Source organism: Phodopus roborovskii, unplaced genomic scaffold (genome assembly GCF_943737965.1).
Source record: "Phodopus roborovskii unplaced genomic scaffold, PHOROB, whole genome shotgun sequence".
NCBI lineage: Eukaryota > Metazoa > Chordata > Mammalia > Rodentia > Cricetidae > Phodopus > Phodopus roborovskii.
In genome coordinates, this window is record NW_026125295.1 from 25032877 (window position 1) to 25046410 (window position 13534).

General features: G+C 44.4%; 1 protein-coding gene across 1 annotated transcript in view; it reads right to left on the minus strand.

Moving 5' to 3' along the window:
• Gk5 (glycerol kinase 5) overlaps positions 1–12063 on the minus strand; it is a 52064-nt gene extending 40001 nt beyond the window's left edge. Inside the window, exons 1-3 of the mRNA XM_051206907.1 lie at positions 11792–12063; positions 2200–2293; positions 1225–1300 (exon numbers count right to left, since the gene is read on the minus strand). Coding sequence (XP_051062864.1) covers positions 1225–1300; positions 2200–2293; positions 11792–11953 — 332 coding nt within the window. The 5' untranslated portion in view covers positions 11954–12063. The remainder of the gene's footprint in view (positions 1–1224; positions 1301–2199; positions 2294–11791) is intronic.
• Between the last annotated feature and the right edge of the window lie 1471 nt (positions 12064–13534).

Sequence of the window (13534 nt, forward strand, 5' to 3'; positions counted from 1 at the left end):
GCCAGACCCTGATTTTATCTTCAGGTCAGCCCCTCCGCTTACCCTTCCACCTGGCTGCCTGAGCTCAAGGCATCCTACAGAGTCCAGAACTTTAGTTCCACAGACATCTCAGTCTTCTTCCTCCTTTCATTTTGACTTGTTTCTCTACAATGCTAGGCTGGTCTTGAACTCCTGGACTTAAACAATCCTCCAGACCCAGACCCCTGAGTGCTGGGATGGCAGCACATGCTACTACCATGTCCAGTTCCTTTTTGTTGCTATTTTCAGCTGTGAGCCTAGCCTTCAATGGCTGAGCCGTCTCTCCAGCCCTTATTGTTATTTTAAACCCCACAAATATTGAAGGCAACATGTAGTACTTAAAAATAACAGGCTTTGCAGTTAAAACAACAACAACAAAAGACAAAATGATTTGGGGCTGAGGATGCTGCTCTACACAGAGCACTGGCCTAGCCCCTTGAAGACCTAGATCCAATTCATGGCACTTAAAAAAAAAAGTGAAATAATAAACAAACAAACAAACAAAAATCAAGCCAAAAGCTAGTCTGTAATCGTGGCTCCAGTCACTGAGTGGTCTTGAACAACCTGCTAATATCTTAGCTCTAGTTTCTTTCCTGGTTTGTTGGAAAGGCAAAGGCATGCATCGCTTGGCAGCTATGACAATGTTGCCACTATGTCTACACCATCCACACCTCAGATGCTGCAGACACTTACATGCCAACCTGGGAATGTAAGCCCTATCTATGCTAGTGCTTTGTTCCCATATGTTAGGGCCTCTGACTCTCTTTAAGCATTAGGCAACTTTTTCAGATCTTTGTGTTCATTGAGAAAGTCAACTTACCCAAAAGAGAGGAACAGAGGACTTCATCTCCTTATTGCTATTTCAAGTTTTCTTTTGAAATAAATGGGTACTTTCTGTGTTGCCCAGGCTGACCTCAGACTCAGCTCAAGTGATCCTCCTGCCTCAGCCTCCCTTTTCTGTACGGTTTTGACTTCACTATATGTACTACTGAAGTCGGTACCATGCCTGACTTCTTTCTCATTATTTTAAGTTAAGATCAGATAATAAGCAAGGAGTAGCTGAGCCAAAAAGGAAGCCCATTTTAATCTCATTTTAGGCTCTGTAGCCAAACACAATTGTTCTCTATTCACAAACTGAAAACTCCCTGGACAGGTTCCCGGGGCAGCCAACTCCCTGAAGCAGTGCAGGCCACACAAAGCACTTACTTGTTCCACGTAATAAAGGTGGCTCTCTGCGTTGATATGCCAAGACCGACAATTTGATGCATCTGTACTCCTGCAGCTGAAGGCAAAGATAGATAAGACAAGTTTAAAAGCCAGTGAAGTTTAACTGTTCAGCATACAATATGTATGGGATCTCTGACAAGAATGTCTGAGTTCAATAAACAAAGCCTTACTAAGATAAATTTGGCATTATTTTCACTTAAAAGAAAAAGGTGTTACAACGGGTATGTGACATCAACACATTGCACTAAGGGACCATACAGGAAACAATCCAATTTACCTTGCAATAAAGGTAAATGGATTGTGAACTGGTGAAGAAGGAACTATACATGGTAATGGTTTCTAACCTCTGGATGCTGCAGCCACCAGAGAACCAGATGTAACTAACTGTAACCTGGGGCATTTATTTATCCCATACTGGAAAAACTAGGATATGGCTGCTGCGTGCGTGCATGTGTGTGTTGTGTGTGTGCATTATCACATATATAAGATCATACATGTGTAATATATATGTAATATAAAGACTATATGTAAAATATGATAAATAATACATATAAAATGTGTTTACATATCTATATATTTGTATTTATATACTTATATGTATTATATAAATTATAAATGATATTTGTAACATATAAAATATAAAAGACCATACATATCATATAAATTTATGCATATTTTGTATATATACATTATAAATAGAAACTCATAAAATTCTCTCAAAAGCTGAGGAAAACTCATCAGGAAAAAGTCCACTGTAGGCCAGGCAGCGGTAGTACACGCCTTTACTCCCAGCACTGAGGAGGCAGAGCAGGCAGATCTCTTTGAGTTCAAGACCAACCTGGCCTACAAAGTGAGTTCCAGGATAGCCATGGCTGTTACACAGAGAAACCCTGTCTCAAAAAAAAAGAAAAAAAAGTGCACTATAGACTACAGTCTTTTTGTGAATCCTATTACCTTTGACAGCATCTTTTATTACAGCAACAAACTGAGTCCAGAGAGCATCAGGATCGATTTCAACCCAGCCAGGCTGAGGGTAAACATTTTCTACCTATTCATGAAAACAGAAGGTCTAGTGAGTGGAATTAGATCAAACTGATACCATCTGCATCTTAAGACTACTAGTTAAAATAATTAGCATAATTGCACTTAACTATTGTCTTACTGTTCAAAAAGAGAGCTGGGTATAGCTCAATGTTGGTATGTGCTCCACCACGGGTCCTTCTCCACCTCACCCCCAAATGTTGAAGAGAAAGCACATGAGTGAATAGAGTTGCATACCAACACCAACACAGCAGTACTCATGTGTTTACAGAGGGTTTTACACTTATTTTATTTTAGCTTTACATTCATTCTTCAAGATTTCTACAGTGAGGTGTTTGTTAATGATGATATAAATGATTTGTTTAAACATTTTTGTGTAAAACAGAGAAAAAAACTTCTGAATAGTAGAGGAGGAAGAATGCACGGCAGCTGGGCTCTAAGGCCTATACCACAGAAGTTGAAGCAAAAAGGGTGCCTCAAGCTGGAACAGCCTGGGCTACATAGCAAAACCCTGCCTCAAAATTAACAGCAATAACAACAAAGGCTAACTGAAAGAAAGAAGAAAGAAAAAGATGGCCGGGCAATGGTGACGCACGTCTTTAATCCCAGCACTCAGGAGGCAGAGTAGGCAGATCTCTGTGAGTTCAAGGCCAGCCTGGTCTAGAGTTTGTTCCGGGACAGGCTCCAAAGAGAAAATAAAAGAAAGGAAGGAAGGAAGAAAAAGACTAGCAGGGAAAAGAGGAAGGAAAAAAGACACAGGAGGTTGTGGGTTAACGCCTGGGTTCACAGCAAGCCGGGCTGGTAGGGATGTATCACTGAAGAGCAAACCAAAGACACTGAAATGAAGACAGATCACAGCCCAGTTTCCTGCCTGATGACTGGGTTGTGCACACACCAGGACATATTTGAGACAACACAAGATGTTAGCCAAACACAGTGGATCCTAACACTTGGAGGCAGAGGCAGTCTCGACTACACATGGAAACCTTTTCTTACGAAACCTAAATAAACAAATGAATAAATAGGTAAATAATAATAAAAGGCAAATGAACTATTAAAATGGACAATCCTGGCATGGAGTAGCACCTATAATATCCTAGTAATTGGGAGGCGAAAGCAGGAAGTTCAGGGGTTCAAGATCATCCTGACTACATGGATAGTTCAAGGTCACTCTGTGTCATGAAATCAGAGAAGGGAAGGAAGAGGGGAAGGAAGAAGGGGAGGGAAAGAGGGAGGGAAAAGGAAGGAAGGAAGGAAGACAAAGGGGGGGAAGAGAAAACAGGCAAAGTAAATTAACAAAGCATACAATAGTAGAAAATAGCTGCCTATCAATATCCAACATGGACTTAGGTCCAGCATATATAAATCTCACCAAACAAATGACAATCCAAGCACTTCCAAAGTAAAACATAAGCACATGAAGATATTAAACTTCCTTAACCATTAGAAAGAAACAAATTGCTGGATGTGTTGGCATATGCCTTTAATCCCAGCACTGGGAGGCAGAGGCAGGAAGATCTCCGAGAGTTCAAGGCCAACATGGTCTACATATGGAGTTACAGGACAGCCAGGTCTACATAAGGAGGCCCTGACTCAACAAAACCAATAAATAAATAGATAGATAGATAGATAGATAGATAGATAGATAGATAGATAAATAGGTAAATAAACAAATGAAAGAAAGAAACCAGTTGGAACTGGAGTGATCGCTCAGCAGTTAAAAGCATTGGCTGCTTTTCTGCAGTGGACCTGGATTCAATTCCCAGCACCCTCATGGTGGCTCACATGACTCTCCAAGTTCCAGCAAATCTAAAGACTCCCCCATTCTGGTCCCCATGTGCACTGCACATACATGATGCACAGACATAGATGCAGGTAAAAGAGCCATACATATAAGTTAAAAGTTATAAAATATAAAAAAAATAATTAAAAGAAAATAAACAAAACCAGTGCGTTACCCTAACTGTGATAAGAAAAAGGTGATAATAACAATAAACTAGGCACTGGCAAGACTGCTCAGCAGATGCAGGTGCCTGACTCCCATCCCCAGAAGTCAGACAAAGGTAGAAAGAGAACTAATGTCTCAAAGCTGCCCCTCCAGCATCCACAGGAGCGCTATGGCAGTGTTCTGATGCACACACACATTGTACATTCCCACTCAGGCACAAGGGGGGTGTAGAGGGTTGGAGGGGTGGGGCCACGCGCATGCACACACACGCACACACGCACAAACGTGGCAATAAATGTAAATAAATACATAAGCCAAACAGTAATAAATACTGGATGGATATGCAAAATAACTGGGTCTCAGCAAACTGCTAGAAAGAATGCAGAATGCTACAAGCAGTGTAGAAAAAGGGCTGGCTTGTTTTACTTTGTTTTGTTTTTGTTTGATGCGGTGTGGTGTAGTTTGATATGATTTTGAGACAGCATTTCACATGTAGTTCAGGCTGGGCTCAAACTCTTGGCTTAGCTGAAGATGACTAATTAGATGAACTGCTAATTCTCCTGCCTCGACCTTCTAAGTATTAGGATTACAGATGTGTGTCCATACCCCTGGCTCAGCAATGTCTTATTAAGATAAACATTTCTTCCCAGGCATGATGGTGCCTTTAATCCTAACACTCAGGAAACAGAGGCAGGAGGATCTCTGTGAGGCCAGCCTTATCTACATAGTGAGTTCTGGGCCAGCTAGGGTTATGTAGTGAGCATGTCTTTGAAAAAAAAAAAAAAAAGGATAAACATTTATTTACCACATGTCCCAACATACCCACTCTTAAGTATTTACCCTAGAGAAATGAGAACACATGCTCCCACTGAAATCTGTTTATAGAAAAATATAAATGTTTATGTTTTCTATTCATAACTACCAGAGACTGAAAGCAATCCAAACAGACCTCAACAGGAGAACGAACATGGTCAGTCTGCACACTGCAAGGGGTGGCAAGCTTCAGAACAGAAACTTGAGCTGCCCTTCCTGCCTTAGCCTCCCATGATTAAAATCATATCAAATTTGTGTGTATGTGATATCGATGTTTGTATGCATGTTTGAATGTATGTGGATTCACACACATGCATGTGTGTGTGGAGATGTCTTAGTTTCTCTATCTCTTGCTAGGATAAGATGCCCTGATAAAAGCCAACTGAAGGGCAACCCTTTCTCAGGACCTATTCCAGTTACACAGGAGCTGTCCGCTTCTCTTTTCATATGTGCTCATAATAATAAACTTTCTAAGGAAAAAAAAACTTAAGGCAACTTAAGAGAGAGAGGTTTATTCTGGCTACAGTTCAAGGGTACAGTCCAACATGTCAGCCAAGTTAAGGAGGCAGGAGCTTCAAGCAGCTGGCCACACTATCGGCAGCCAGGAACAGAGTATTCAATGCCCTGCTCACAATCCCCATTGTCTATGGGCCATATCCCTGTCCAGGGAATGGTCCCCTTCAGTTAGGATGGTCCTCCCACATGGATTAACCTAGTCAAGTCATCAAGAGACACACTCCCAGACAATTCTAGACCTTGTCAGGTTGACGGTTAACACTGACCACCCAAGAAGGTCATCGAGGTAGAGGCTCTTATTTGGATCTGGGACCAATAGCTCCAGCAACCCTCCCTGCACCATCCAGCCCTGGATCATGGGTGGGCTGCCATGCTCACCCAATATTAACGTGGGAGCTGGAGATCCAGTCCTCACGCTTCTATGACAAGCACTATATCCCCAGTCCCACACTCAGCCTTTACATGATAGTCTTCAGAAGACAAAACTCTGTAATGGGGAAAGACATAAGTGAGGTACTGGAGGGAGACTACAAGGTGGTGTGTGAAGGGGGTCTTAGGTTAGTGTCATAGGTACTAACACTCATCGAACTATACAAATAATACTAATAATAATTCTCCAGCCAGGTGGTGTGTGAAGGGGGTCTTAGGTCAGTGTCATAGGTATTAACACTCATGGAACTATACACAAAATAATAATAATAATAATAATTCTCCAGCCAGGTGGTGTGTGAAGGGGGTCTTAGGTCAGTGTCATAGGTATTAACACTCATCAAACTATACACAAAATACTACTACTACTACTACTACTAATAATAATAATAATACTCCATGCAGCTGGGTGGTGGAGGCACAGACCTTTAACCCCAGCACTTGGGAGGCAGAGGCAGGTGGATCTCTGTGAGTTTGAGGTCTACAGAGCAAGTTCCAGGGCAGCCAGGACTGTTTCACAGAGAAACCTTGTCTCAACCCTACCCTCCATCTCCATTTTACTTTTTAACTTTGTGATAATTTAAAAAAAAAAAAAATTCAGATAGCGTTCCAGGACAGCCAAGGCTACACAGAGAAACCGTATCTCGGAAAAACAAAACAAAAACTCCATTCCTTTTTGCTGTTGGGTGTGGTGTGTGTGTGTGTGTGTGTGTGTGTGTGTGTTTGTAGCACCTAAGTGCAGGTGTGCATGTCTGTGCTTGTGCCGGAGGTTAGAGGTCAGAGGTCAGAGGTCACCGCCAGGTGTCTGCCTCTCCGATACCCACCTTGTTTTTTCAGACATGCTTTCTCTCTGTTTCAGTTAGAATGGCTGGCCACTGAGAGCCAGGGATCTGTCTGTCCCTGCCACTGTCAGTCACTGTGACATGGGTACCCATACTGGATAGTAGCAAGTATATTAGCCACTGAACCTCAACCCAGCCCAGGTGCTTTAGTGGATGAGGATTTGCTATGTAGCTCAGGCTGCCCTTCAACTCCTGGTACCTAGCTAGGGCGTGCCACTGCACCCAATCTGTTTTTACTTTTATCTTTTCATTTTATTTCAGTTAATAGTTAAATTTTTGTTGCTATTGTTTTGTTTTTGTGTTTGTTTGTTTTTGGTTTTTCAAGATAGGGTTTCTCTGTATTGCTTTGGAGGCTGTCCTGGAACTAGCTCTGTAGACCAGGCTGGTCTTGAACTCACAGAGATCCGCCTGCCTCCGCCTCCCAAGCGCTGGGATTAAAGGCGAGCACAGCCGCCATCTGGCTAAAAATAAAAATGTTTTAAGGGGATAGAGAGATGGCTACGTTGTTAGGAACACTTGCTGCTCTTCCTGAGTAGCTGAGTTTGGTTCCAGCACCAATGTCAGGCAGCTCACAGCTGTCTCTGCAGGGGATGGCATGCATGTGGCACACTCTCACACACAAACATACGTACCCATAAATACAAACTTTTACAATTTCTTTAGAAAATGTTTTAAGAGCCTATAGCTTAAAGTTTAACTGATGATTTGAACATATATGCTTATCCCCGACACTTTTCAAAACTCTGCTAAAAGAAAAACATCAAAAATACCTTAAAGATAACCAGGTATGAGCTACACACCTGTTATCCCAGCACCTAGGAGGTCTGGTTTGAGTTCCAGGGCAGCTTGGATTACAAACGCAGACCCTGTCTCAAAAACACGGTACCAGGACAAGGACAAAGAAAGGGAAGAGAACAAACAGGATCAGACTGGATTTAATGTAAGTACACAGAGATCCGGCAGGTGCCAAAAGCTTGGCACAGGAGACAATGCCCTGCTCGGATTACACTGCCACTCCCCTCACCCCCCCCCCTTTTTTTGAGACTGGGTTCCTCTGTATTGCTTTGGAGCCTGTCCTAGAACTCACTCTGTAGACCGGGCTGACTTCGAACTCACAAATCCACCTGCCTCTATCCCCCTACCCCCCCCCCAGTACTGGGATTAAAGACATGCACTACCAATGCCCCGTTTTTCATTTCACTCCAAGTAAAGCTTTATTCCTCTAAAATCCTATGACACCCGAGACACACTGCCTTTCCTCTGCCCCCAGAGAGGGCACCCACAGGTGGCTCCTCTGTTCATTTTTCCCTCAGCATCTAAGTGCCTATAACTTTACAGGCACTGAGGTGACAAAGGGGATGTGCCAGTCACCGAAACTCTCAGAGTACAGCCCATAGCAGAGGGATTCTAAAGCTGAGCCCTGGAAAAGGGAGGACTCGCAAATGCTGGACTGAAGTCTTTGGAAGGCTTAGCCACACCACTGCTTCTCATGGCATGCACCAGGTGCTAGATTCTCCTCCGGAGAGGGTGAGCCTACAAATATTAGCCAGAGTTAGGTGCTTCCAGGAAAGCATGGTACTGAAAAAATGAGCAGACAATCCACCAACAGTACCATTTGAAGGAACTTTTCAGCATGGAAAAAGTGGAAGGCTGAAGTAATTCTGCCAGGTTTTTTTTTTGTTTGTTTGTTTGTTTGTTTTTCTGATTGTTAGAATGTTTCAACTGCAACAAACAGCTCCTCCCTCAAAACTGTAACCTTGCTTCAAGCCTCAGAGCCTTTAGGCATAATGCTTGGACTTCAGGATTACATCCCTGCAGCACTGCACCCATCTGGACAGCTCAGGCCATACCCATTTTCAGTTGCTATAAGAGAACACTGGAGGGTTTTATAGTTCAGTTTTAGAAGGTTATAGTTCAAAAGTGGGGGAGCAGGGAGGAGGCAGAGAAGGAAGGGGGAAGGAGGAGGAGGAGAAAGAGGAGGGAGGAGGAGGGAGAAACGGGAAGCAGAGAGCAGGAAGGCAGTGTTCTGGCTGTATGTTAAGCAGGAAGTACTTTAATCCCCCCCTAAGGACAGCTCCCTTGTGATCCGATGGTTTCTTCTCATCACCACTTACAGGGTCTACAGTTCTCAAGATTCCAACACTTAATTAATCCTTAGGAATAAACTCAAACCCCTGGGATCCCTGAAGGTGTAACATGAGAAAGGTGCCCCCTACAGGAGAGGACTAAGGAGAAACCTTCCGCTGGTTAAAGGCAGAGTCCTTTCTTCTAGAGTGAACCTGGCTTTCCAGTGCCTTCCATGCTGGAACCTTCTATCCTGCTCCTCCAACCATCACATTTTTTATGGGTTTTCACAAAAGCATGGTGTCCTGAGGAACATGAGTTGTTTTTTCCAATTTCCAAAACAAAGTATCAAATATACATGTGTGGGCTGCAAATATGGACCATTGTTCTAGTATTTAACACCAATTTATGGTCTATTATAAAGACTGTGTGTGTGTGTTTTCTATGTGTGGATAAACGCTTATGCCACAGAACATGTAAGACGGTCAGAGGTCAACTTAGATAAATCATTCCTCCTACCATGTGGGTCCCAGAAATCAATCTCAAATGATCAGACTTGGCAGCAAGTGACCTTACCCACTGATCCAGCTTGATGGCCCCAGGAAAGACTTTAACAAACAAAACAACACAACCATGAGGTCGAGGATGTATCCTGCAGAATACTGTGGGGGTGGGGTGGGGGTTCGCCAGCATCACCATAAGAAAATGAAAAGAAAATATCACAGAAGTCTCCTGAGACACCTCATACAAACTGAATGCAAAGGTTCATATTTGGGTTTCAATTTTAACTTAAAGATCATGGGCGCCTGTCCTGCTTGTGTCTCCAAAGGATGACCTCTTTTCACTTTTTATTTCTTTTTCATGTGACTTGTTTGGTGGCTATATGAGTCAAATCTACCTACACTAAGAGTTTACTTTTTTTTTTAAAATGAATAATCCTTCCATTGTATTAGAAGGGGTGTGACTTCCATTAAGAAGACAGACACAGGGCTGGAGAGATGGCTCAGAGGTTAAGAGCACTGGCTGCTCTTCCAGAGGACATGGGGTTCAATTCCCAGCATCTACATGACAGTTCACAACTGTAACTCCAGTTTCAGAGGATGTGCCACCCTCACACAGACACATATGTAGACAAAATACCAATGTTCATACAATAAATATTTATAAAGACAGACATAAATTATATGGTTAAATCACATAACCCATGAAGTAAAACTGAATTCCTAGCACTTTAATTAACTGTATATCACTTATTCTATTTTTATTTCATCTAATTTTGAGACAGGGTCTCACTGTATAGCCCTGGTTAGCCTGAAACTTGTTCTGTAGACTGGGCTTCCTTGAACTCAGAGATCGGCCTGCTTTTGCATCAAACTCACAGAGATCCACCTCTGCATCCCAAATGCTGGATTAAGGGCCACCGCTGCCTGGTGTGTCTACCAACTTGCTAAATTTTCTTAAAATTTATATGGGGGGGCACACTTATGCTATGGCTTAAAGTGTAGAGGTCAAATGAAACTTGCAGGAGACAGTTCTCTCCTCTCTTAATGTCCCTTCCAGGGATCCCATTCAGGGTGTCAAGCTTAGGAGCAATGTGCAGTCAGTCATCTTTACCTGCTGAGCTGTCTCCTTTTTGATCCAAATGCTCATTCATTAAATAGAAAAGCTAAAAAGTATCATTGTGTTTGTGATAAAGACTTGCAATAAGACAAGAGCTCAGTGTCTGCTTCCTATCTGTCCTTTCAGGTTGGAACAGGGGTGGATGAAGTGGGTAGACCATGCTCTCACACAGCTAGCCAGAGAAGGAGCTGCTGCAGAACCAACTCACCTCCCGAATGAAAGAACCCTGAATGAAAGTGCATGCTCAAGGCAGTCACTACTTACTTTTTCACTCTAGCCAATGGGTTCCTAGGAAATTGCTGAGATGGAAAACACCCACAAAGTGAGAAGTTAAGTAGCACACTGATAGAGTCCAGTGCTGTAGGGAAGGAGTTAGAGGTCTCTCGTCTTCACTAAAAGTTTAAACATTAGAAAATGCTGGTATTGGCGGAGCAGTGGTGGTGCATGTACCAGGAGGCAGAGGCAGAGGCAGATGAATCTCTGAGTTCCAGGACAGCTAGAACTGTTACAGAGAACCCTGTCTTTAAAAGAAAGAAAGAAAGAAAGAAAGAAATGAAAAAAGAAAAAAAGAAAAAAAAGAAAGGAGGAGGAGGAGAAATAATGCTTGTATTGAAAAGAGTAAATAAGAACACTACACCAAATTGACTGTTGTTGACCAAAGAAGTATGGACAACTCAGCTTTCAAAACGTGTTCAGTTTCTCCAATATCCATGGAAGTCAGATGCTAATGTGAGGACCTAGCACTTTTAGGAATCTAAAGATAATAACTAGTAAGACAGCTTGGCAGGTAAAAGTACTTCTGCCAAATCTGATGACCTGAGTTCAATTTCAGGGACCAACATGACGGAAGGAGAAAACGGATACCCAAGAAAGCTGTCCTCTGACCCCACAAAGTGCACCACAGGCAGTGAGCACATACAGATACACATGCTAAATACATGTAATGAATTGTTTTTAAATGACACAACCAAAAAACGTAAAGTTTACAGTCCATCAAAATCTGAAGAACTAAAATGTGTGAAGATAAGAGTTGGAAAGTCGATGAGGAAGTGCAGAAAAACCAAGCAAATCACAAACCTCCTTCTGTCCACATACACGCAGCCTGCCCGGGCCGCCCCGCGAGTCACCTCGGTTCCACCTAGGTAAAGCTAGAGCGATGAGTCCCGCGGGACAGGAAGCGAGGGACAGGCACCAGGCCACACCGGCCTGAGTCCCCAGAGATGCAGAAAGGGCGAGGGTGCAGCCAGAACCCCCGCCCTCCGCGCCCAGTCACCTTCTGTGCGCTGGAACCTCGCACCCGTGCCGTCCGGTCATAGACGTGGCAGCGGATCACCGTGCTGCCCACGTCCAGCCCTAACACGAAGCGAGAGGGCGACGAGGCCCGCGCGCTCGGCTCCTCGCGCCTCTGCTCTGCACCCGCCTGCAGCCCCGACATCGCGACCCCGTGCACCGCAGCCGCCACCGGCCGGCCAGCGCCAGCCGAGCTATAAACGCCAGACCCCGGGCGGAGCGCGCGCGGCCGGGACACCGCCCCCGCCGCGCCCTGCCCCGCCCCTCCGCGAGGCCACCGCCCCGCCCCTCAGAGGGAGCTGGCCACGCCCCGTCTCGAGACCCCGCCCCACCTCGCCCAGCCCCTTCGGGAAGCCCCGCTTCCTCGCCCCGCCCCCTAGCCTCGTGACGTCAGGACCGCGCGCCGAGCGCCGCGTGGGAACTCGGCGAAGATGGCGTTTGCCGCCGCCGTGTACTGGGTGTCACGGTTCAGCGACCTTTACTTTGGAACTTTTAAGGTCCCTTCTAACACAGATTACTTTTTACCAATGTCCGTTAAGAGAAATCAGGGGACGTGAAGAAAAAGTTTTAAAGTTTTTCTTTTAGCTTCATGTGTCTGTCTTGCCTGCATCTATGGAGTGCCCTGCGTGTGTGCCTGCCTGTAGAGGGCAGAGCAAGACTTCGCATGGTTGTGAGCGGCCATGCGGGTGATGGGAACCGAACCCAGGTCTTCGGCAACAGCAATAAGTTCTCTTAACCACCGAACCATCTTTCCAGTCCCAAGAAAAAGTAAACAAGGTCTTTCGTGACTTCTCTACCCCCTGTGATGGTGTAAGGTACTAAAGGGCCTTTGCCAACACAAAGAAAGAAAGGTTAGGGTTACTTTGCATCGCAGCATCTGGAGAATCTGGGAGCCTCAAAGGCACACTTTATTTCTCACTGCTACTCATAGGCCAGAGGCTCTTCCAGGCATATGGCAAAAAAATGCAAGTAGCACTCCAGCTTCAGACCCCTGACTGATCTGTGGGAAGTGGTAATGCCTGCTCTGCCCACCTCCACTTGGCTCTGTAAAACTGGGGACTGTAGAAGTTCCTTGGCTTTTGTAAAATTGTCAAAGTTAGGTTTCGCGAAAATGTTTTGTGGGGTAATCTGTCAGCTTCTTGCTCTTATTAGTTCGTTGGCTTACTTGCTTTCGGAAGATTTGCATAAATTGGGTTTGAGCTATGTTACTTGAAGCGCGAACATGAGCTTCATTCATTTGTTTGTTTATTTGCCTCTCTATAGTCTGTCCCTGCACAACAATACTCGTTTGTTCCATATGGCTTCAGCCTGACCTACCATTGCAGACATTTGGTCAGCAGTGTATGTGTGTGTGTGTGACTTCCCAGCATTGTAATTATTAGTCATCTACATGACTAATAGTCCTATGCTGTTCTGGTTCTCCTGAGAAACCGAAACTGAACAAATACTGGAGGGAAGAGAGAGCCAGTGCCTGAGAGCCACCGGCTAAGCTTGAGCTTGAGCTTGTTCCTCAAGGCAGTCTCTCACTGGGACTTGGGGCTCCCTGGGATTATGTAAGCTCTTAGTACAAGCTCTGGGGATAAACTCAGGTCCTCATGCCTGACTGGAAAGTACTTCACCTACTGAGCTATCTTCCCTGAGGGAAAGAGGCTTTAAGAAATTTGGTATACAGTTGTGGGACCTGGCATGCCTGGAAACTTGTAGGGCAGGCTGGCAGACTGGCAAA